General features: G+C 41.4%; 2 protein-coding genes across 2 annotated transcripts; both read left to right on the top strand.

The window, feature by feature from the left end:
• Positions 1-5853: 5853 nt before the first annotated feature.
• Positions 5854-9244, top strand: cyb5b (cytochrome b5 type B). Its single transcript, XM_030765007.1, has 5 exons — positions 5854-6216; positions 7180-7308; positions 7442-7468; positions 7676-7707; positions 7854-9244. The coding sequence occupies exons 1-5, from the start codon at positions 6019-6021 to the stop codon at positions 7942-7944; spliced, it is 477 nt and encodes a 158-aa protein (XP_030620867.1). The 5' UTR covers positions 5854-6018; the 3' UTR covers positions 7945-9244.
• A 1010-nt stretch (positions 9245-10254) lies between these two features.
• Positions 10255-24928, top strand: dhx38 (DEAH (Asp-Glu-Ala-His) box polypeptide 38). The gene is made up of 27 exons (XM_030765963.1): positions 10255-10381; positions 11060-11494; positions 11595-11788; positions 11959-12114; positions 12262-12424; positions 12536-12654; positions 12940-13016; positions 13134-13289; positions 13427-13588; positions 13735-13842; positions 14022-14143; positions 14299-14436; positions 14891-15077; positions 15432-15617; positions 15999-16139; positions 16220-16330; positions 17548-17664; positions 17892-17999; positions 18144-18256; positions 19811-20019; positions 20943-21097; positions 21224-21379; positions 21559-21693; positions 21966-22091; positions 22291-22386; positions 22523-22644; positions 24306-24928. The coding sequence occupies exons 2-27, from the start codon at positions 11166-11168 to the stop codon at positions 24385-24387; spliced, it is 3768 nt and encodes a 1255-aa protein (XP_030621823.1). The 5' UTR covers positions 10255-10381; positions 11060-11165; the 3' UTR covers positions 24388-24928.
• Positions 24929-25262: the final 334 nt, after the last annotated feature.

Here is a 25262-nt window from a genome sequence, read left to right as displayed (position 1 = left end):
TTTTGTCACACTATGTGTTGACAGCTGAATGCACTGCAGTGACTCTGAGATATGGACTCTGTGCATGATTATGATCTACTCTGTTAATTCTCTCATCTCAGTATGATACAGTAGATAGACTGGGAATTGGTGATGACTTATAAAGGTTTCAGAACATCTGAGGCTTCCCAAAGTATTTTTACTGCACATGGAAATATTTCGAAATATTATTAATAATAGCTGAACTAATTATTGTTTATTCTTTGTTAAAGTCAGAGAAGCATACGTACTTCTCTCATTTCAACTGCATCAGTGGCTTTACTCTTTCACCAGAGAATATGTGAGAATTAATCTGGTGGTGTAGGCAAACCCTTTCTTGATATGCAGCTGGATGCTATGAAGCCATTCTGAGTGTGCTGATATATAAATGATCATGAGCAGATTTAATTATCAGTATTGTCGCCTCTACTGAGCACGATGACCTTGGATGTCTTTGTCAAAGCCATGCGTCTATGATGTCTTGCATTAGAGCTACATATTCTGTTGCCGTGGTGACATATTGAGTCTCTTCATGAGTCATTCTACATTGACAGCTTTCAGTTGATGTGGCATTCAATATTACCTGTAAGCCTTCTCTGCACCTCTTATCTTTTCACACTCTTATTGCCATTCACTTTACCAGAGCCTAATAACAATAACAATAACAACTAGGATCTTAGTGAGAGAACAATGAACGGCACTGGAGTGAGGTCTTGGACAGCAAAGATCCTATCAAGTCTGATGCTTAAAAAAAAAAGAAAAAGAAAAGAAAAACATATTTCAATGTTACAATATACGAACAATATGTGAAATCGTCAAATTTTGCATAACAAAATGCATTATTATGCATGATCGTTCGACACAACTGAGGCAATGAAGTATGATGCCCTGTCCCCCCCCACAGAACAGTCATAATACATCACTCCATATGGCACAGAGAGAACACAGTGCAAAATCCCCATCTAATTTCCTGTGTAAACACATCCAGCTGTCTAGAGCAGAATATTGGAGATGTCTCTCGTCTGACTGCACAGAACTGGTGCCTGGAAAGAATTCATGTGGGTTGTAGAGGTTTGGACATTTGAGAATGTAATGGGAGAAATGGATATGACGGTTTGCCTTGGAGATTTACTGTAGCTGAAGCATCCCGTCTAATGCTCAGGGTTGTAGCTCTACTTCCCATCACTGGTCTAGAGATGTATTTGATATTAATTTAGTCAGGTCCTGCTCTATGTAACTATGCACAGTATGAGCAGTCTCAAGTCTTAGCAACCTCATAAGTAATCAATTCCTTCTCACACAGATGTCACTGCTGCTTCTGCCACTCCATGATCCCATGTGACTGGGGGTTTTACTGATTTTGAAGTATTTTTGAAAATTCTAAACAACTATATACACAGAGTATAGCTAAGGTTTAGAATGTATGCAGTTGTACTGCCATCTAGTGTTCCAACAGTGGGCCATCCAGTTGTGCTCATGACCTCTCATAAAAACAAATGTGCATTTTCCAAATCCTTCTAATAACTGAGCATTCATCATATTCGATTATCCATTAGTCTTAAATAAACAATAGAGCTGCAAATGGATTTTTCAGCAAGAGCGCTTAGAATAAATACAAATTTGTAGGACTGACTGAAGCAAAAGAAATACTCAAGTGTAAGTGAAAAAGGTTACAAAGAAAATTAATCATGATGACGTCATTCATAATCCTTTTGCCCCTTAATATATTTCTCAGATGAATGATACATTGGCACTTCAGAGCTGTAGGGACACATGGGAGTACTTGGTCAAACTGTTGGTAAAATCTAAACTAAATATTTCTTCATTCAGATCTCCTCGAACTGCTCCATTAGTTTAACCCATTGAACCCTTATGGTTTCTTTAATGAACATAAAAATATTACTTTACTATGATGCTTTATATTACAAATTAGTTCATAAAAAATGATGAATAATAAATGTTGATCATAACCAACAACATGTATTTATTTTTACATTTTCATCATTTTCTGAACAAAACTTGTACAGTCATTGTCCGACTGTATGAATTTTTTACAAAGAACATATGTCAGATGAACTCCAGCATAGGATAAATTTAATATTACTGATTTACAAAAGTTGAAAAGCTCAACATGGCTTAAATGCTGTGGAAACAAACCTAAGTGAGATGTTTGGAACCAGGACAAGGAGAAGTGGAAAGACATCATGCCTCCTACTCTTCTCTTGTTCAGTCATGCAGACAACAAATCAAGGATAACCCTGTTAGCCTGTTTCACCATCGCTGCTTCATTTGCATTTCTTCTGTTTTCTCTTGGTTGTGCTGCCAGTAGATTACATAAATAACATGGTGTATAATGTTGGTTAAACATTAGTCATATTATGATCGCTATAGGATGTTTGCATTGCAGAGCAAATTGGTAAAGACATGTATTCTAGTCTGACAGTAATGCAGACTTGATTTTTGTTGAATGGTAAGTTAAGGTGAAAAGAGCAGGTGCAGAGCACTGTGGTTTTGCACACATTTACTTTTATTGTTAAATAGTATGCAAATGAGTGCAGTCATGTGAGGCTTTGTGCTGTGGGAAGTGATGTAAAGTTGTGGCATATTGACAAACACAAGGGATTCAACTGCACACTGTTCTCCTTTGTAGTCCTCAAAAAATGGGAAAAAAATCATGGTGTTTTGTAAATTCTCAAGGAATTCTGGGGCAACCAGCTTACTGGCTTCGAAAAAAATTACATTAATTAGAAGAAGAATAAAGAATGATCAAAACCAATGATACTGTGTAACAGGCTCACATGTGCACTTCTCAGATTTATGTCTGAAATAATAATGAAATATAATTTTGGTATGACTGTGTGGGGGAAACCCACTTTATTTCTGGGACTGTCTTGTTAATATCTCTGCTTGCCTCGCTTGTATTGTATATGCTTGCATGAGCAGACTGACAGGCTTAATTGCACAGATTATGTCATTGGGAGTGTGGCGTTCAATGGCCTAGCAATTTCTGTTTCCCCCCAGTGTGAGCAATTAGTCTGCGAAGGAAACTACGAGGCAGGGATGTTAATGACTCTCTTTCTCTTGCTTATGCACTAAGAGCACAGCTCTATTTCTCAGCACAAACTGATAGAGCCCGCAAACTCCACCGGATGGCATAGATCTAATGAGGTTTACGTGGTTCATCAGTACTCCCCCTCAAATTGCCATTATAAACTCTGCACTGATCAAACCAGTCTGTCTTGGCCAAGCAGTTGGTGCATTCTGCAGGAGGGTAACTTTGTTTTGATAGTCAGTATAGCATGTACAGCACTACCCTTCTCAGGCTGACACCATGACTTCACACATAATATAATCAGACATGACTAGTATGGAACCTGCACATTACAATCAGTTCATTTGCTGCTGTAAGGCACAAAATAAAATTAAATGGCAAGACATAAAGATAAATATCAAATTTGAATGACAGATTTATGCAATGTTAGCTTTAATACCTATAGTTAATCAATGCACAATTTCTCACTCCCTTGCTATGAATCCATTTGTGCTACAAATATAGATTCTACAGAAACAATGTGATGTTTTCTAAATGTGTTAGTCCTTATATTGTGGCTGAAGCAAAATATTTTCTCATTTTAGCATTTGTCATCACCATGCCTGTATCATGTTTATGGGCAAAAGGAAAGGGACATACTGCCATCTTGTGTTGATTTCTGAAAGTTTAACACCTATATTCTCACTCTGTAGTTACATCTTGCCCCAAAGTATGTTAAGTTTAGGTTTTACCGACTTTCTTCTCATCCTAACTATTGTATTTCAAATTATGTCTCTAACCTGATAACTAAGACCTAACCTAACTAAGACCTTCTAACCTTCTAACTAACTAAGCAGGATTACAATGTGTAAAATTTTCCAATGATTTTGAGTAATTAATTGTAATTTTGATTTGGCATGAAATGACGACAGAATATCAGTGCATCATAAAACAAACTATTTAGGTTAAGGACCCTCAACATCCCACGAAAGTCTGCTCCTCGTTTTGCATATCAGGGCTATCCATATGTTTCGCACTTCTTATCTCTGCTATCTCTCCTGGGTGACTACCACTGCTTTGCGAGCAAGATAGCTGAAACATTTCTCCGTATATGTTGTTGTTAAATAAACAACACCCCCTCCCCAGTGTTTCCACCTTAACTGTAAGAATAAAGTTTGGTATCAGTTGTGGTATCAGAGGCAATGTGCTTAGACAACATGTTAAGATCTGTGGGTCATTTAAATAAATGATATTATCTCCAAATAAGCGAGAATGTACACAGTGACAGCAAATGTCCTAAAACAAATCTTCTGACAGCTCTACAGCAGTTTGTCACATTCCAAGAGATCAAGAAAACCTAGAGAAGCTTCTCATGAATGCTGAGGGACAGGATTGCCACCGTCACAAAAGGGCTATCTTTATTTTCTCTACCTTGAGGTGAGGGAGAGGTCTAAATGGTCATACCCACCTCTAGGCATCCCATCCTCTTTCATGCGCACATACACCAATGCTTTTGACTCAAGGAGGGTAAGGAATGAACAAATTTACACAAATGAACTTACAATGTAAATGTATAATCATAATGTAGTATTAAGCCAAACACAGCAGCAGCATCAGAAATTAGTACAACAATGTGACAAAACTTGAGAACTTAAATACATCACATAATTTCAGTTATAACACAAAGGTGTATAGGAAATGAGAAACAACAACAACAACAACAACTAAAATAATCAGAGTCAGAGTAAGAGTCAGGATTTTGCATTATTGATTGTACAGCATTGTCAACTATTGTTGTTTTAAAATGTGCTCTATAAATAAATCTGACCCTGACTCTGACTCTAATAATAATAATAATAATAATAATAATAATAATAATACATAAATGGACGATAGCAAGATAAATTAGGCAATTCGTTAATTAAAAAATATGTGCACCACAGAGATCAGTGTTGCTCGACACAGCTCTTCAGAAAGTTTGCGTTATATATGGTGGTAAATCTTTCTAGGACTAATTTATGTGTATCAAGAGTGCATCAAGCCTAGGTACATCTTTCAAAAACTGAAAATTCAAAAACGATCAAAATAACTCTAAGACACTTGTTCTTATTCTCATAATAACAAATAATGTTTGTGAGTAGCAAATTATAACTTGAGTTAACATTTGCAAAATAGTGAAAACTCGGTTCACTCCAAGAGAAAATTGAGACCACGTTGCAAATGCATATATCAAAGTTTTTATCAGCAATTCCACAGAAAGTACAGACTCTCACCACGATATTTAGAGAGCAGTAAATTACACGGGTAGATTATTAAAGTGAACTCTCATTTTATTTGACATGCGATACCTATATATATTGTCTGTGAGATTTTTTCTGGCGTGGAGTAATTATCGAACAAATGTATTATCACGTGGCATTAGGGCGAACAGGGCGACGCCGTCCAAGGTAAACTGAGGTTGTGTGCTTAATTTAAGTGAGACTTTATTAAATGAATTAAACCAATGCGTACGACTCGGGTTTGGTCCTTCTGTGTTTAAATAACAATCTATAATAATATTTCGGTCTAATTACAATCACGTTACACAATGTGACGAAACCGCCCTGCGTTAAAAACATATATACTTATCTAATATGACGTTCTTTGGTCTCATGATCTTCAGTTGTTGATTGTGATTGGTTATGGTTGTGAAATTCACTTTTTCATTGGCTATTGCAAGTGATAACTAAAAGTTGATTGGACAGTGATATTTAGAAGCACTCATTGGTTCTTACGAATGTCTGCTGATGAAACGATATGCCGGTCGAGAATCCGATGTTGTCACTGAATTTCGTTCTGGGTAAAATGTGTAGTTAAACACTAAGCTGGCAGCATCCCCATTTACAGATTGTTAATAGCACGGGAGCGTCGTTTAGAGTAGTATACCTTTGCCTGTTCGGAGACATATAAGTTAACGCTACAAAAACAGAATGGGAGAGGAAATTGATGGTTCGGTCAGTACGAATGGTACTGGTAATGAAATTGTCGATGAGGGTAACGCTGAGGGCACCTCAGATAGCAATGTTAGATATTATACACTTGAAGAAATTCAGGCTCATAATATGAGCAAGGACACCTGGCTCATCATCCACGACAAAGTGTATGATATCACAAGTTTCCTGGAGGAGGTAAGAGAAGTACAGTGGCGCGATGAGCTATCACGCAGCCTAGCAAGTTGTGCTACTACCTACCCAACTTAGCAAATGTTAGCCAATAAGCTAGGTTCGGTGCAAATGTTGTGTTAGTCAGCATGTGCTAGCCTGTCAGCTAACACTGCTACTGCAGTTGCTACGCTGTATGGATTCTGAGAGTACATTCTTATTATCAAATTTAAGACGGGGTTCTTAGATGACGTGAATGTTAGCTAATGTATCGTCAGCAGCAAATACCACGTTGATTTCTCACAAGTACAACCTAGTAGCCAATTTTCGACTCTAAAAATCATGAAAACTGTAGTTTTAGGAGCTGCTTACGTGTCATAATTAGCTAGGTAGTAAACTTGGAGGATTTGCCTACTATATGTATTCGAGCAATTTCTGTAAGCGGGTAAATTGAGTAAAGTAAACTGATTATGTAGTTCTGACATTTGTATGGAAATCGGGCTTGGATATCTTGCTTGACTGGTTTATCTGATAAAGCAAAAATCTCTGTGTTCGGACACGCTTATGTTAGACACTGGCATTAATAGCTATTTTTTGTGACGCCACATTGTGTGGTTACTCTGCATTGCATTTTTCACAGATTTTATTGATTCATGGTTTTGGGAGGGAGGCGGGGCGGGGGGTTGCTGGGGAAACGTTGCGTAACGTTGGTGGTAATCTAAGGTCAGAGTTTGAGGACACGGATTGTTAAATAACAATGTTGGTTTCTTAGGTTTTCTTTAGTGTTTGTGTGTAACCAATTACTACCAGCAGTAGTACATATCTATGAATACATAGCACAGCTGAATAAAGAATACAGATAAATTGTGTCCTGAGAGGTAAAAGAGTTAGATGTTTTTTTGTGACGTATTTTTGTAATGTTGTTTGGAAAGATGACATAATGGATAATTTATGCTCATATTTTATTTATGTTACATTTCTCCCATATAGCATCCAGGAGGAGAGGAAGTGCTATTGGAGCAAGCGGGTGCAGATGCAACAGAGAGTTTTGAGGATGTTGGTCATTCCACAGATGCCAGAGAGATGCTTGAGCAATATTATATTGGAGAGCTTCACATGGTACTGACCTGAACATGCAGCACAGTTTCACATAACATGTTCCAGACATTTCAGATTTTCACAGTGTGTTGATCTGATTTACATTACAGCTCGGTTAAACATAAGTGTTTTCCACTTTCTGTTTCCTTTTTAGAATGACCGGAAAAAAGAAGCGAAGAAGGTAACACAGAAGCTCAACATGATTAAAAACAATGTATCAGCTTGTAATGAGGCTGTCTGTGTGCGTTTGGACATGAAAATTGCAATACTGAGCTGCTGTGGGATGTTGTCATATCAGCCTGTTTTGTAATCATGTAGTTTATTTTAAACTTTACAGTTAATTTAAGCCCTAATTACCTTTTTCTTATAATCTTCCTCTATCCTCAAGGAAATTTACATCACAACATCAGGGGACTCTGGGTAAGAGTTTTATGTATTTATTTTATTTTATTTTATTTATCTACTGATTGATTGGTTGTACAAGTCATACTTAAGAATATAGGTGAAAAAGTTGTTGGTGTCGTATCTTCAACACCCGAATCTTCAATGTTGTTTTTTGCCCTCAGGTCGTGGACCACCTGGTTGATTCCTGCCATTGCAGCTGCTGTAGTTGGCATCATGTACCGTTACTACATTTGGGAACACAAGTCTTCCTGAGCCCAAGCAGAGCTATGTTATGTCTCTCACTTACCTGGAGGCCTTTACTTCTTTGACCAAACCCACTCTACAGTGAAAACAGAGGATGGCCCACTGCTTCCCACCTACACTCATGACATCATGCTCCAGCAGGAAGAGAGGAGGAACAGCTCCGGGGGATCGAGCCTTATAGTCCCTCTCTTTCTCTTTGGTGTACAACCATAAGGGGACAAGGGCTTGATGCATATGTGTAACTGCCTTTGTTTCCATCTGAGTCATCATTTTGTCTAATGATCTAAATATTGCCATCACGCAGCACTTCGTCAATTTTTATATGATTGTCCCATGCACCGTTGATTTATTTTGCCCCTGGTGGCTGTTCTGTCGACCCCAATATGTCATGTTTTTCTTTTCCAGACATTTTTTTGTTAAATATGCATCATTGTTTTTCAGCAAAAATGAAACAATTGGGTATTCTTTAAATCATGTCAGAATGTTGTTTATTTTTCAGGCTTTCCTTTCAAATTTTTGAGATATTTTTATAACATAGAACATTCCCTCCACCCTATTCTACAGAATAGTCCTATAATTAAATCTTTAGTGTAGTTTGCATTTTAATGTCAACTTTTGTGGTTAACTTCCCTGCCCCCTTTACACATAGCTGCTAATGCTTGTATTTCAGTGGAACTGCCTTATATTTGACTTTGCTTTGAAAGATTTCATTAATCAAATGAGGAACATCATGCAATTGAAGTAGGAAAAACCTGTTAAATGTTTGACTCGATAATATCAAATCAGAGGAATTTTAGTCTGAACCTTGATCCGTTAACTTTATTTTTTCAGTGATGCCATATCTGTCAGTTTGCAGGAACAGACCTGTGGAGTCTTTGGTATATAGAAGTACTTCTCAACACAAGCTTGTCTGTATATTATTTTTCTTACATTAATAGTTTATATATTTAGGTACATAGGTATAACATGTCAAAACTGATTCTAAGTCCTTTTGTACTTTTGCAAATGAATTAATGGGACTACTATCTGTAATGAAGATTTAAAGGTGATGATATTTATTTGTTGGTGAATTTGTTTAGAAAATGTTGTGAAAGGATGCAAATACTTGTTGCACAATTTATGTTAAGTAAACAAAATCAAATTTTCATAGGTTGTTTATTTCTATGCAGATACATCAATCATTGAGGAACATGGCTCTGAAAATCTCATGGAATGAAAATTTTAATTTGGATTGTTGCTGTTTCTTATTCTGATTACCATACTTACCGTACGCTCGTCTCAAATTAAATTATTCCAACTCTTAAATGACTATATTTTTCTCCTGTTTGTTGTTACTGTTATTTGATGTCTATTATGGTCTTGTATATTGTTTTTGGAATTTGTTTTGTTCCAAGAGTGATCATTTTCTTTCTTATAAGTGTATGCTTTGTTATCTATAAATGTATTGTCTTTGTCATACATGCTTTTTCATGACTAATGTTAACTGACTTGTTTATTATACATTTGGATGACATCCTGGGATTCTGCTGCTTTACAATGTCATGGAAATTGGGAGTAGAATGGGAGTAGACTTGCATTGCAGTGAGTTCATTCAGTTTATATAGTCCATAACACACATAACAGTACTACTACTTGAACATTTTAGCTGCATTTTGGGGTTTGATATAAATCAACAGCACAGACATTAACCGAATTACTGATGGGACTAGGCCTTCAGATTAATGATCTGGATACTAACCATTGTTGTACTTTGGAGACCAGCAACAGCCACCTCTCTCCAGCAGAGAAAATGTATTTACTAAGATGAGAGCACCGTATATTTTGTTAAGAATGGCAGAACTCTTCATCTATGTGATTTTCATGTACGTCTGTGGAGATTTTTATTGGAGGAGTGATGTCAATTAGGGCAATGTCCGCATCTTCCTCAGTTGACTGTAAGACCATTGTACACTGAAACATAAATGATTTTTCAACCAGACTTATGTTAAATACCAAGTGTCTATTTATTGTTTGGGCCGACAGTATCACCTTTCGGTCAATGGGCCTACATCAAAACGATGACAATAAAATACACTGCATTGAAGATCGCATTCTTTGAGCCACAGAATTCTAGACCTTGTTCATTTACTTTGGTAATAGAGTCACGGAATGTTTTATTTCCGCAGTGTTAAAGATTTAGTTTAGTTTCGTAAAGCATATACTCACGAATGTTGCTTCTTAAGCCCACGATTTTTCCAGAACTCTTACTTAAACTCTGATCGAGTAAAGTTTTCTTAGTTCCTACTATGAATTGTGGGAAGGCAATGGCGCTTCATTCGCTCTGCATATCGTTCGTTTACGTAGTGTTCACGTTTTGTTCTGACAACTCCTCACAGTTTTCGAAACAACATTACTCCTTATTTTAGAAGGCTCGGGTGAAGCATAACGAGGAGACCATCCCTCAGAGGTACAAGCTTCGTTTCTGTCTAGGCTCGCTGAGTTAACGTTAGACTAAACTTCTCCCACTGCAGATAAGCATAGCTAGCTAGCTAGCTTGCTGATGTGCCTGGGTCGCTTTAATTTTATTTGTATGTTTACTAGTTACCGATATGTGTAAAAGCGCATCGCTTAAGTATACTGAGACCATTTTCCCCCGCTCTTTGTGTTATATACCGTTAGTTAGCGTGGCATTCGCTTGTCCTAACTGTAGATACTCAATGAAAAGTTAGCTTGTTCGTAAGATGACATTGGCGTAAAAACTTGCTCCAGGATAGAAAATGAGTCCTTGTTTTTTGTAGAATGAAAACGGTATTCTAGTGATTAATAGATGTCTCACTTTTAACGTGCTACTGTAGGCGGCTGACAGTTCTCCTAGATTCAGTATTAAAGTGTGGTTAATGTATGTCCCATTTAGCCACAGTGCTAAACAGTTTTGTGGTATTTGACTTTACCCAGTCCCCACTAACCAAGTACTTGTATCTCTAGAGATGAATACTATTTTGTAACCTTTCATTTTCAGGGACCAGCAACACACCTAAATGTCACATTTTAGAAAAGAAATGAAACACTGTTATATACGAGGCTATTATCATAACCTGGTCATCACTTGGCCGTAGGTCATTTATTTTCTCGATTTATACTCTAGGTCTCACGCAACCATGCTGGCAATACTTCTGTTGACGTATTAAGACTTCCTTTGGCATCAGAAAAGTGAAGTTCAACAAGGAAAGACCCATACAGTCTTTGGAAGAATGGAAGATGATGCTTCTTTACACAGGTTGGAGGGGAGTGACCCTGGTGCCCAGGTTGGGGGACTGATAGTGAAAAAGAAGAGCGCTGCAGCTGAGCAGCATATATTTCGTGCGCCCACCCCGCGCACTTCTCTCCTTGGCCTGGATCTTTTGGCAGCACAGAAACGCAAGGAACGAGAGGGCAATGACAACACAGACGTTGACAGTAAGGACAAAAAGAACAAAAAGTCCAAAGTGTCATCATACAAGGACTGGGAGGAGGGGAAAAGTGACTCAGGATCTGATGATGAAGAAAACGAGGAGGAGAGTAGGAGCAGCAAAAAGGAGAGGTGAGATATGGTTCTGCACTGGCCCCGCCTTTTTCCACTCTACAGTCATGTCGTGCTGTGTATCATACGTGGTAGGATAATTGTTTTCTTTGTGATGCAGAAAATACCGTGTGACTGGCTCCGAGACTCCGTCCAACCCTGGAGGAGTCAGTGAAGAGTTCCGTCGAAGACACCAGCAGAGGGAAAGAGATCGTCGGGAGCACGGTGTCTATGCATCTTCCAAAGAAGACAAGCACCATGAAAAGGACAGAGAGAAGACCAGAGACAGGGATAGAGAGCGTCGAAGTGAAAGAGGTAAGTAATGAGCTGAAATACCTACATGGTATCTACAAACTAGATTCTTAAAAGGCCTCTAAACTCATTGTATTGAAGAAGAAATGTTTCTTCCCAAGTTGATTCTGCTGTCAGCAAAGTCGTAGGACCTAATTGAGTGGCTTTTGTGTGGTCTCTTACTTCATCCACAGATGAACGGGAACGCGGCCGTAGCCGTGGCTCTAGCAGCAGTCGCTCTGTGCGTGCTGATGAGAGGAGTGAACGGTCTCAGAGAGACGGCTGGTCTGAGCGCATCAGCCGGGGAAACCGCAGGGAAGAGCCTGAAACTCCACGACATCGTCCAAGAGGTCAGTGGCTTACTACTGCTAGGATTAGACTCGGGGGGGGGGGGGGGGGGCCCATAGCGCTAAATGCCAAAGCAAGACTGTCGATCACAAAAATGAAACAATCCAAAATAATAACTTCTGTCTGTCAATGTTTAATGTGGCTTGCAGATGCTCCTACTCCTTCTCGGTCCAGCTGGGATGAGGACGATAGCGGCTATGCCAGCTCACGCAGGTCCCACTGGGAAAGTCCCTCTCCTGCGCCCTCTCATCGGGAGTCAGACAGGTCAGAGCGTAGCTATCGCTCTGTACGGGACAGTGAGAGGAGGGACAGGTATGACAGACCTAACAAAGCTACCGCGGCAGTCATCATGCTATTCCAGTAAAGAACATCTCATCTGTTACTGATTGTTTGTTTTGCTGCTATTCCCGCTTTTGTTTCCAGGTCAGTGAGGGCCCGTTATCCTGAGGATACTCCTCTGCCCACACCCTCATACAAGTACAACGAATGGGCCAATGACAGGAAACATTTGGGTTCCACCCCACGTCTGTCCCGTGGAAAAGGTATGCCTTCCCTTTTTAGCTTTGCTCTCTCCTATTATGTGATGTCTCATAGCCTCTTGTTTCCTGTAGCAAGTTAGACTTAGTGAAATGATTTGTGGTCATGCGGGTTATCTCGTTAACTTCAGCATTTTTTTAGACCAGAAAACCAAGTAGTCACTTCAGTTGCAGAGACATCAAAAACTTACCTGACGTCATTATTTTGATTTCCTTCTTTCTTAATTGAATCGGTGTATGAAACTGAGGTCTTTGGGTCTCATCTCATGTATGTCTGTAATTGCTTCATAGGTAGGAAGGAGGAAGGAGAAGATGGAATCACTTTTGATAATGAGGATGAGAAGCAACAGTGGGAAGAAGACCAGAGGGTGAGTGTGTCTGTATTTTGCTACTCTGCTCAGTGGCAGTACAAGAGATTTTGGCGGCAGTACGCCGGCCATAGTATTGTAAAAATGATGTTTGTGATGTCTGCTTGTTTTGAACAGCAAGCGGACAGAGATTGGTACATGATGGATGAAGGCTACGATGAGTTCCATAACCCACTGACCTCCAGCTCAGGCGAGTATGTGAAGAAGAGGGAGCAGATCCTGCAGAAGCAGGCACAGAAACGGATATCCGCACAGAAACGGCAAATCAACGAGGTAATGGAGTTCAGTCCTGATCGTGAGGATTGAGAGACTCCCAGGCGCATGTATATGTTGAAATCATGTGGCGATACATGCTCTCGTTTTTGGTCGGAGGTCCTGTTTAATCTGTGTTGTGTTATGTGTGTCTTAAGGATAATGAGCGTTGGGAGACAAACCGTATGCTGACTAGTGGAGTGGTACAGAGGTTAGAAGTGGATGAAGACTTTGAGGAAGATAATGCTGCTAAGGTTCATTTGCTGGTCCACAATCTAGTGCCCCCATTCCTAGACGGCAGGATTGTCTTCACCAAGCAGGTATGGCCCATCACAAGGCTAGCCTCCTCCAAATAGTTAAGAGACAGACTCAGTGCATATGTGTGGAGCAGTTGTGAATAGAAAATGAGTTCTGTGAGATAATCATTGTCTTTTTTTGTGTGTGTGTGTCTGTCCTCTCTGCTCAGCCTGAGCCTGTCATACCTGTGAAAGATGCCACCTCAGACATGGCCATTATCTCCCGCAAGGGCAGTCAGCTGGTCCGCAAACACAGGGAACAAAAGGAACGAAAGAAGGTACATTTCCTGTTGCCACTCTCACCTTTTCTCATAGAGAATTATGTAACAGCGTAGCAGAGCTTCTTCCCCTCAAGAGGCTTCATCTATGGGCACATTAACGTCAGTGGGTCATTTTAATAATCTGTAAAGGTCTCTGTAATATATATCGATTGCTGTTTGTCTGTCTGGTGTGACAGGCACAGCACAAACATTGGGAGTTGGCAGGAACCAAACTGGGTGACATTATGGGCATTAAGAAGACAGAGGAAGATGGTGGTGAGGCCAAGCCTGTAGGAGAGGACGGTGCTGTTGACTACAGGTAACTATGAACACTGTCAGACAGCTGTATGAAAAATTTGTGAGATAAAACATGGCTAAGTATGACAGGTGACTGAAAAGCAAAACCTAAGTATTCTGTACAAAGTTTTAGCTCATCTCATTTTGTGAAGTACTTATCTTACCTCTCTCCTCCAGGACAGAGCAGAAGTTTGCGGACCACATGAAGGAGAAGAGTGAGGCGAGCAGTGAGTTTGCGAAGAAGAAGTCATTGTTGGAGCAGAGACAGTACCTACCCATTTTTGCTGTGAGACAGCAGCTGCTTAACATTATCAGGTACGAGGCCTGTTTTAACCTGTCTGCCTGAGAAAAGCGTTCAGAGCTTAGACAACAGGGCCCATTGATTCTGTTTTTTTTTTTTTTTTTTTTTTTTTTTTTGTGGGTGTGTAAGTCAAAGGTAGAGTTGAATAGTGTAATTACTGCATGGAAAAACAAAATGTTACCTTGCTAATTTCGTATCCAGAAAGTATGTAGGGACATGTGTAACGTGAAATGTTTTTATCTAACTTGAAAGGTATTAGGTCACCGGGGGGGGGGGGGGGGGGTGCTTTTAGACATGCCTCAAAATTTTGAGGAATTCTCTGATTCTTTGGTGTGGGTTTTGAAATGTTTTTTTTTTGTTGCTCAGGAAGAGACTTGTGATATGGGCCATACTGATAAAGCCAGCATCCTGTCTTAACCATGCTGTACACTGATTGACCCTGCTGTGTGCTGGGCTTTTGTGTTCTAGGGATAACAATATTGTGATTGTGGTGGGGGAGACTGGCAGTGGGAAGACGACCCAGCTGACACAGTATCTCCATGAGGATGGTTACACCAGCTATGGCATGGTGGGCTGCACACAGCCTCGTCGAGTTGCCGCCATGAGCGTGGCCAAGAGAGTCAGCGAGGAGATGGGCAGCAACCTGGGAGAGGAGGTAAGAAGTTGAGATTTAGACACACGTAATTTGTCTTTGCATCACATACAATACGTACATATAAACTTTTCTTTTCAACACGTATAACAGACAAATGTATATAAACCACAAAAATGGGCTGTATGAGAACAGTATTTATTCAAAATAGCTTGCTTTTATTTTACCAAGTCCCATTCCCAAAGATTTTTTTATGCAACACTGCCATCTAGTGAAATTTTAGAGGAATGACAAGCTGTTTTACACTGCTGTGCAGTTCAGAGGATAAAATCGAGAATGAATTTAAGTGAACGTGATTTGATGGTGGTTGTACAGATGTGTTGTGGACCATCCTAAATGCCACTCCTTGTGTGTCAGGTTGGTTATGCTATCCGCTTTGAGGACTGCACCTCTGAGAAGACCATGATAAAGTACATGACTGACGGCATTCTGCTGAGGGAGTCTTTACGCGAGTCTGACTTGGACCATTACAGCGCTGTCATTATGGACGAGGCTCATGAACGCTCCCTTAACACTGATGTGCTCTTTGGCCTGCTCAGAGAGGTAAACACTGCCCTGAGCACACTTTCACTACACCCACTGGCTTCCTTTAATGTTCCTTTTCTCATTACTGTCCATACAGCCACATGTTCATTATTACATCTCTTATCTCATCTCTTTTTCTCATTTCCTGTCAGTAAAGGTGGAACTTAAGCTCTGTTTGGAATGATTTGAGTGTGTGTGTGTGTGTGTGTTTTTATCTCATTCTCTCTCTCTCTCTGTATGTCTTCAGGTTGTGTCCCGATTTGAGTGTGTGTGTTTTTATCTCATTCTCTCTCTCTCTCTCTCTCTCTCTCTGTATGTCTTCAGGTTGTGTCCCGATTTGAGTGTGTGTGTTTTTATCTCATTCTCTCTCTCTCTCTCTCTCTCTCTGTATGTCTTCAGGTTGTGTCCCGACGCTCAGACTTGAAGCTCATCGTCACATCTGCTACAATGGACTCAGACAAATTTGCAGCGTTCTTTGGAAACGTCCCCATTTTCCACATTCCGGGACGAACATTCCCTGTAGATATATTGTTTAGCAAGGTAAGACGTGGAATGCTCAGATGCTCCTGTAGAGTGTCTGGTAAAGAATTAAGCGCTAAATCTGTGTGTTGGTGTTTTAGACTCCACAGGAGGACTATGTGGAGGCAGCTGTCAAACAGGCTCTGCAGATCCACCTGAGTGGAATGGTGGGAGATATCCTCATCTTCATGCCTGGACAGGAGGACATCGAGGTCAGTGTTGGAAGCGTTGAGTAAATTTAAGTATTAGCAGGTAGGGTAAGAGAGGCAGTGATGCTTCCAAAGACTTACACGCTTTACGAGACATCGGGCGTGTCAGGGGATTTAGATTGTGAGGTAATTAGTAGGCTTGGGATCGATGCCTTTTTCATGTGTCAATAATCAGAAAATCTTCCCGATGATTATCTATATATATATATTGGCATTTTTCAGATAGACATAAATAGGTGTAAATAAATAGACGAGCCCTTAATTATCTAAGTTACAAAGGCTTATTGGTATTTAGTACAGCTGGTGAGGTCCAGGAGTCGGTGGTAAGAGCGATGCCCTCCGCTTTCTCAAGCTGCATACGCACCATAGTCTTTGTATCCTCATACATATCTCTCAACACAACATTGGTGAAATGTGAGCAACAGGGCACCTTAAACTCCAGTTTCATTTCCTCCAGCGGGTTTAGGAAAAAGGGACTCTCTGCCACGCTAAGCAGCTGCATATCTCTGACTTTAAATTTTGCTACACAATTTGTTACCTTTTTGGCCTGCGATTGCGAATCAGTTAGTAACTTCTGCCTGGTGATCAAATTTTCTTCATTTGTAGTTTGTACAAGTGTACTGCCTTTTGCTGTACATCTCTGCCATTCCCATATGTGGTATTAGATTGGTTATGTTCCTGGAGAATGGCAATTCTGCCTTACACCTTTTTCACACAGTTTTTGTTTTATCCAGTTGTTGGCCGGCTCCATCAACTCAGAATCCCAAACCAACCGAAACGTTGCTTCGTTTGCCATTTCCCCAAAACTCTACTGTTTTTGTCTGCCATAACTTTAGCCTAGCCTAGTTTACATACACCAAAACATACACCAGTAGCACAAAAGCACAAAAATAGGGGCGAGAGAGGTGAGAACGGTAACTTATATAGTTATTACTATCGCCCCCTTGTGGCCTCTGGAAGCGATTACTCCAGATTACATTAAATGGAAGGCCAACTGAATGAATTGGAAAGCACACATATTAGGTGTCTCATTTAAATGTCGGCTGATTTTAATACACCGATGCCTCAGAAACATCGATAAAATAACATGCCGATCAGTAATCGATATATCGATATTTTATGACGTCCCTAGTAACTGGGCAAAACAAAGTAATGCAGATATCCTCTTCCATTCTGTAACTGCCTCCTAACAGAGCTGACTGGTGTGCTTTCTGCTCCAGGTGACCTCTGATCAGATAGTGGAACGTTTGGAAGATCTGGAGAATGCTCCTGCCCTGGCAGTGTTACCTATTTATTCCCAGCTGCCCTCTGACCTGCAGGCCAAGATCTTTCAGAAGGTACTGTACCCCTCAGAACGAACCACACAGTACCAAATCGATAAACACAAAATGCAAAATGATTTTGTGAATTTGGATTTGGCTTTATCTTGAAGGGACCTATGTCCCATAGGAGCATGGTACTCAACAGGAACTCTTCAAGTTGTCAACATACTATTAACTGAATATTGTGTTCTTTCTTTGTTATTTGTGTGGGTCTGATTTGATTCTTTGGGTGTTGACTGTAGGCTCCAGATGGTGTGAGGAAGTGCATCGTTGCCACCAACATTGCAGAGACTTCACTGACTGTTGACGGCATCATGTTTGTTATAGATTCGGGCTACTGTAAGCTTAAGGTAACCGTCACTTAAGCTTTTACTTCTGTTGATTTCAAACTTTCTTAATCTTCACTGAACCTTAATGGTCAGTAAACTGAAGCTCCTCATATTCTAGAGCATACGATGCAAGATTACTTAGTGGCCTTCTCTTTGTGTTTTTAGGTGTTCAATCCACGAATCGGCATGGACGCCCTGCAGGTCTATCCAATCAGCCAAGCTAATGCTAACCAGCGTTCAGGCAGGGCCGGAAGAACAGGACCAGGGCAGTGCTACAGGTAAGAGCAGACGCGCACACACACACACACACACTTTCACACTCTCACACTCTTATCCTCTACTCTCTCTCTACTTTAATGCAGCCACTATTAGCACCTCTTTGCTCTGTGTCCAGTGTCTGATTAGCCTTCTCCTTCTCTGTACTCAAGCAGTGGGAGAGCGTAGGACACAAAAGCAGAGCTTTTAGATTGCCTTGTTAGAGCCTTCCTCCATAGTGAACTGTCAGCATCACCCGTCACCTGGGGGCCAAGGTCTCTTACCCCAGCCCCCCCCCCTCCCAACCTCCAGCTCCCAAAAAGATAACAAAATCTGGAATAGAACCAGTCAGCCTGTTCCTCTCATTCCAGATGGATTTAGAAATGCACATTCTGATAAGCGTGTTTTCTTCAACTCGTCTTCATTCAAATGACCTCATACTGCCGAAGGTACCTGTGACGAGAGAGCCACGAGCACTCCCTTTGTGCGTGTGCTCTGTAGCTTTGCTCGCATTGTTTGAGGTTGATGTGTGGTTGATATGCCCTGTGCCTCATCTTATTCCCTCATCACCGCACATCAGACAGCCTGTGTGTAAGACTGCCACCCCGAGCCTGTGATCCGGCGGCTGGCTCCGCTTTTAAACATCTATCAGAGAGGCAGGGCGTCTGCGTGAGCCGGGATAGAATCCTAATCTTGAGAGGATTTCACGCAGTTTAATTTTGTTTACAGCAAGGAGAATGTTCCACAAAGGCTCCTGTGCCAGGGACCAAGATGACCTTTTTCACAGTTCCAAACTCGTCAAAGTGCAGGCTCCACTGACAGACACACTCGCGTACAATTGTTTTGCCTCCATGTTAATGCGTCTGGTTCCTCATGAAAGTATTCCTTCACCCGGCAGATTAGGCACACACAGCCTCACCAGTGCAGAATCTGTGGAGAATCAATTTTTGTTCAGCCATCAGCTTTAGAGTGAGAAAGGCCTTAGGGGGGTGGGGGAAAGAGTGACGTGCATATGTGTGTGACTGGTGTGGTGAATCCGCAGCTGCAAAGCCGCCCGTGGCTACAGCTGCGGCTCCTTCATAAGTGTCAGTGTGACTCTGGGCTTTGCCTCGGAGCATATGCATAAGTGTGTACACGCTCTCGCACTGCTTTTCATACTGATTCACTAACATCAGAGGAGATTATCCAATAACCTGAATGGCCTCAGAAATCCTGCCTTAGCTGCGACCTATCTCTGTGTGGCAGCGAGCAGAGCCATGTTAAATTGACGTGATATATAAAGTTGTTCATAAGCACCCTTTTTGTGTCCTACCCTCTCATTCATATGGAAATGTGAAAGATTCTGAATAGATTCAGAGGTCTGTACCCAGTCTGCTCTAAACCATAATATTTTCAGTTATTGCTTAAGGTTTTGTGCTGAACCTCTGTTTATGTAGAACATTTTTTACATTTTTACTACGTCCAACTCTGTTTGAATTTTCCTCTTTTTTTCCCCTATCTTACCATAACACACTGTCTCTCTTGCAAGCTAGTGCAAAAGTACCACTAATTCTTTTTCTTGTTTGTCCACCTAACAGACTGTACACTCAGAGTGCCTTCAAGAATGAGATGCTGACCACCACTATCCCAGAAATCCAGCGCACAAACCTGGCCAATGTGGTGCTCCTGCTCAAGTCTCTGGGGGTGCAGGATCTGCTGCTCTTCCATTTCATGGACCCCCCACCGGAGGACAACATGCTCAACTCCATGTACCAGCTGTGGATCCTTGGAGCATTGGACAACACAGGTGAGGCGGTTCAGCCATGGCCACTGTACTGAGAGCTCTCTGCAGGGCCTATAACAGTGGAGGCCTTGACACAGCTAGTACAGGTGGACTAAGGTCTCTCCGTCCTAACACCCAGTCATCCCTTCTTATCCAAAGCTCACATCTTATCCATAGAGCCATGGGTGATTAACAGTATGCACACCAAAGGGTATTAATACCGGCCCAGATGATCTGTCCTTACCCATACAACAGCCACCAGAGTAAAAAAAAAAAAAAAAAAAAAAGCTTGATCAACAAAAAGAACCCCATGACTAGTTTCTATTCAGAATTATTGTGAACATAGATAAATGTAGAATATTACGCTATCTATTGACGGATAGAGATTGTGATACTGAAAATTGCAGAGCAATTATTTTTAACATGTGGTTAAAACATTGAGTCTGAAAGGAGAAATGGCTTTATCAGGTTAAGCACACTCAGTCTCGCCTGATTTTCAAAGCACAAAGTCTCTGGGAGAGAAAATTGTGCTGTAGACTGGAGAATGAAAGCTGTATGGAAGTGCTCTACTACAGTGTGGAGGTCTTAAAGAGCTGTAGGAGCAGATGACTTAATGCCCACATGATTTGAGTGCTAGCGGGATTCTAGGTCTCATCTCAGGAATATCCCAGGGGATTTGAGGGTTTTTGGCTGTGCGGAGGGAACTTTTTCTCTCTAACTGCTCCACTGTGTTAAACAGCAGATTATCTTTCATTAAGGCTTACCTGCTCACGGTGTCTTCCCTGCTAATCTTCTTAAGGTCTGTCACACTATCATTGAAATCTGAGTGGGTAAAGTTTGATCAAAATCTGGGAACTGTCTGCGTTTTTATAGAAAAAGACTTCATCTCTATTGAGTTTCTGTTTCTCGTATATTGAATACTCATTCTATCTCTCTCTCTCTTTCAGGCGCTCTGACCACCACTGGGCGACTTATGGTGGAATTTCCGTTGGACCCTGCTCTGTCAAAGATGCTCATCGTGTCATGTGATATGGGCTGCAGTGCTGACATCCTCATCATAGTGTCCATGTTGTCTGTGCCGAGCATTTTCTACAGACCTAAGGTACCACACCTCATACAGATCTGTGCACCTATGTATCAGCTGCACACCGCATAGTTACCCAGAGTGTCCGAATAGTCGACGTATACTAACTCTTTCTCTCTCTCTCTCCCTCTCTCTGTTTCACAGGGGCGTGAGGAGGAGAGTGACCAGGTGAGGGAGAAGTTTGCCGTTCCTGAGAGTGATCATCTGACCTATCTGAATGTCTATCTGCAGTGGAAGAACAACAACTACTCTAGCATCTGGTGTAATGAACACTTCATCCACACTAAAGCTATGCGCAAGGTACGCAGTTCCACTCCACTTAACCGACCTGTACCTGGGCCTGTCTGCTGCTACTGCAAGTCACACACATTCACTGGCTCACACATCGATAATGTTGCATTGTTGGTATTTTTTCACATGTTATTGTGATGTGTCATTATATATGTGTGTGTGTGTGTGTGTGTGTGTGTGTGTGTCAGGTACGAGAGGTCAGGGCTCAACTCAAAGACATCATGGTGCAGCAGAGAATGAATCTGATCTCCTGTGGTTCGGACTGGGATGTGATAAGGAAGTGCATTTGTGCTGCTTATTTCCACCAGGCTGCCAAACTGAAGGTAACCTAGCACCAGAGAGCCTGAGCCAATCACAGGGCATTCTGCTGGGACTCAGGACAGGGGACGGACAAGGGAAGAGACAGACTCCGACATGTAGATGCCTAGCGACAGTGTTAGTAAAAATGTAGTGAAAAGTTGGAGTGTGGATAAGTGGATAAAAGACTTTCCCCTAGTCTATCAGTGAGAAAAGGGAATGAGATAAAGAACTGATCTCAGCATTGTGTTGCATATGTGCAGGTTGGTTAATGTGCTGTGGATGTGTGTGTTCTCAGGGCATAGGAGAGTATGTGAATGTGAGGACTGGAATGCCATGTCACCTCCACCCCACCAGTGCTCTGTTCGGAATGGGCTACACCCCAGACTACATCATCTACCACGAGCTTGTCATGACCACTAAGGTACAGTGTGGCCCCTGTACTCTACACTCTGCCCCTCATGTTGGCCTCTTGCAACATCAGAAGATTGTAAAGTTTGTAAAGTTTGAAAATTTCAAACTGTGAGATGGAAATTTGTGATGCTGTGTATTCTGCTCTCTGACAGTAAGTGATGCATTTTGGGTGTGTTTTGATTGTGTGTATGTGTGTTTGTGTTTTATAGGAGTACATGCAGTGTGTGACTGCAGTTGATGGAGAATGGTTGGCAGAATTGGGTCCTATGTTCTACAGTATAAAGCATGCAGGGAAGAGCAGACAGGTAAGACACTCATGTTTGCTTTAAATGTCTCATTGACTCCCTGTCAGGAGCAATGTTCTTCTCATCTCACGTGTCTTCTCTCCATTGCTCTCTTTCACCCCGACTTCCGTCCTTCTTTGATCTTTCCTTCTCTCAGGAGAACCGTCGGAGGGCTAAAGAGGAGATCTCTAACATGGAAGAGGAGATGTCCCTGGCAGAGGAGCAGCTGCGTGCTCGTAAAGAAGAGCAAGAGAGGAAGAACAACCTGGGTAGCGTTAGGTACGGCACCTCTGCCCTCTGTAGACTACACATCGTCCCCAGCACCTCAAATGCATGTCCGCTCACACTCCTACTGCATTTAGACAACTCTTCTGCGTCTGCACTGCTCATTCTCACAGTGCAGAAGCAATCTTCCTCTTTTCTTTTCTTTTCTTTTCTTTTTTCTTTTCTTTTCTTTCTCCATCTTTCTTTCTGCCTCTCTGTACCTCCCCACCCCCTCCCTAGCTCCCACCCCCTCGGCTTGTCTCTTCTCTGATGAGCTTTTCTCACCTTTCGTCTCTATGTGAAAGAGAGAGAAATAATATTGACTCCTGGCTGACCCCCATTACTGTAGCAATTTAAATTGTGCCACTGCAGTGGGGAAGAAGGAGCATACGTTCATTTTCAGATTAATCTGAGAAATTAATTTTACACACATCTGGCAGCTTCACAAAAGAGGAGATGGGTTCTGTAAAATAACACTTTATTAATTAATCAGCACATGTATCTCTATATCAAACCTTTGTGCGACTGTCTGTGCGGTAGACGCCCCGACAATAATCACATTAAAAATGAGGATTAAAATTTTGATTTCCGTGACTGTGAGATGTGATAATTAATGTGCTGCCCTGCCTCTCGGTCTCTGATGCCTTCATGGTGTTTTAAATAAGCTCGCTATCACCACACTAATGGAAGAGCACATCCCAGGCCGTTTGCATGTCTGCTCACATGTGCATGTGTGTGTGCAGGTGAACAAGCCTGAGAGTGAGAGAAAGAGAGAGAGAGAGAGAGCAAAAAGCATCGGCCAGCGAAGCAAAACCAAGTCCCCTAATTGAGGTTGTGTCATTAACCTCCCGGCTATGCTATACACACGCACATGCACACACCTGGCTGTTGAAAAGAGAACAGTTAGACAGTGGGGCTCTCAGAGCTCTCAAGATGTCTTCCCCAGAAAGAGCAGCACTCCTAAATTCTGCTTTGAGAGAGAGGATTTTGTAAAGGGCAGCATATTAGGGAGGATTTGGGCTTTAATCTCGGTAAGTGATATCCTCCTCATGTCCCTTCATCCTCAGTCCACATTCAGACCCGCCTTTCATGAGGCTGTCTGTGTCACCGCAACCTTGGCACACTGCACCTGTGGGAGTATGAACTGAATTTAACACAACGCAGAAAAAAGGACAAAACCAAAAGAAAGAAGAGAAAAGAAGCTGAAATGTAGGTTTGTGTTGTTGTGGTATATGCAGTAAGGGGCTGGTTATGGAGGGGGAGAGAGAGAAAGAGAGAGAGAGCGAGCGAGAGAGGGGGCGGGGTCATGGCCTGATGGATGTAATTGCTAGGCTGTGTGAAGAGGGACTGCTGGCAGTGGCGGCCAGTGCAGAGCTGTAATTAAAGATGATAGATCGGCCTGTCAGCTATGTCAGAACTGTGTACCACGGGTCCCTATAGAGAGACAAACTGTCCTTTTCACTCCTCTCTAATATGACCCTCTCCATCACAACTCCAACCATTTCTCTCTTTCTCTTTGTCTCTCTGTTCTCTTACCTGTACTACTTATTTTCCCTTAGCTATCCAGCATTGTTTTTGAAAAGCCATGGTGTGGTTTAGTGTGTAGCCTTACCGACACAACATTATTACATGATGGGATTTTAACAGATTTCACTCATTTCTGGTGTCTCTGTTAGGGCGCTAAAAATCTGCACCCCAGGCAGAAGGGAAGATGTGCCCATGACGCCGAAGAGGACCCCGGCACGGTTTGGCCTTTAAACGAACGATTTAATTACATCAGCGCCTCATCAACTGTCTCTCTAACAGCTCATCATTAACAGAATATTTCAGCGATAAATGGGAAGCAGGCGATTCTCAGAAAAGTGACAATAAGAATGTCCTGCAGTTCTGCATATCGTCCAGCAGTGGGAGCACTTGTATAAGCTGAAGATTTTCAGCTATTGTGCCCTTCCCTCTCAGTGGATGACATTGTATTCTGGCAGTGGTGTGTGGACTGACAAAGCCTGTGAGATGATGGGGTTTTCTTTCTTTTTCTTTTTCTTTTTTTTTTTCTTTAAAGATCCTTACTTTTTTGCATCTGGTCATATGTTTTGCTTTGGATATTTCAACTGAACTGAAATATGTGAGTTCATGGTTTATGAAAAATGGTAGTTTTTATTTCTTTTTGTAGCTTTCATTAATACTGCAGTCTGTATTTTAATCTCTGTACAGTTTCTGTCAAGTGTCGATGTTATTTGTCAATGCTGAATCATATGCTTAAGGTATTTTATAATACTGTTCAAATATGTCAGTCAAGCAGAGTTTCTCTTTGGATTTAATGCATCTGAGCATCATTGAATGACTTGGTTATAAACAAAGGAAACCTGGAGTATTTTTTTTTTTTTTTTTTTTAAATTTGAATGTCATTTAATTTTTCACAGTCTCTGAGAGATTGAGTTTACCTGATTGGTAGTGTGGTGAATAAAGGGAAGTAAAGAGGGCAGTTGTGCCCTGTTAAGATTCTGTTACATCACTGATCCTCCATGCAGTGTGACACCTGTCCCCCGCTGGCCACCTCACTCTCATCCTGTTAAAGTGTTTGACAGCAGGTGTGAATGAAAGAGCAGAGACAACCTCACAACTACACATGTATG

Source organism: Chanos chanos, chromosome 2 (genome assembly GCF_902362185.1).
Source record: "Chanos chanos chromosome 2, fChaCha1.1, whole genome shotgun sequence".
NCBI lineage: Eukaryota > Metazoa > Chordata > Actinopteri > Gonorynchiformes > Chanidae > Chanos > Chanos chanos.
The sequence above is the reverse complement of the archived record's forward strand: the minus strand, read 5'-3'. Positions and strand labels throughout refer to the sequence as shown.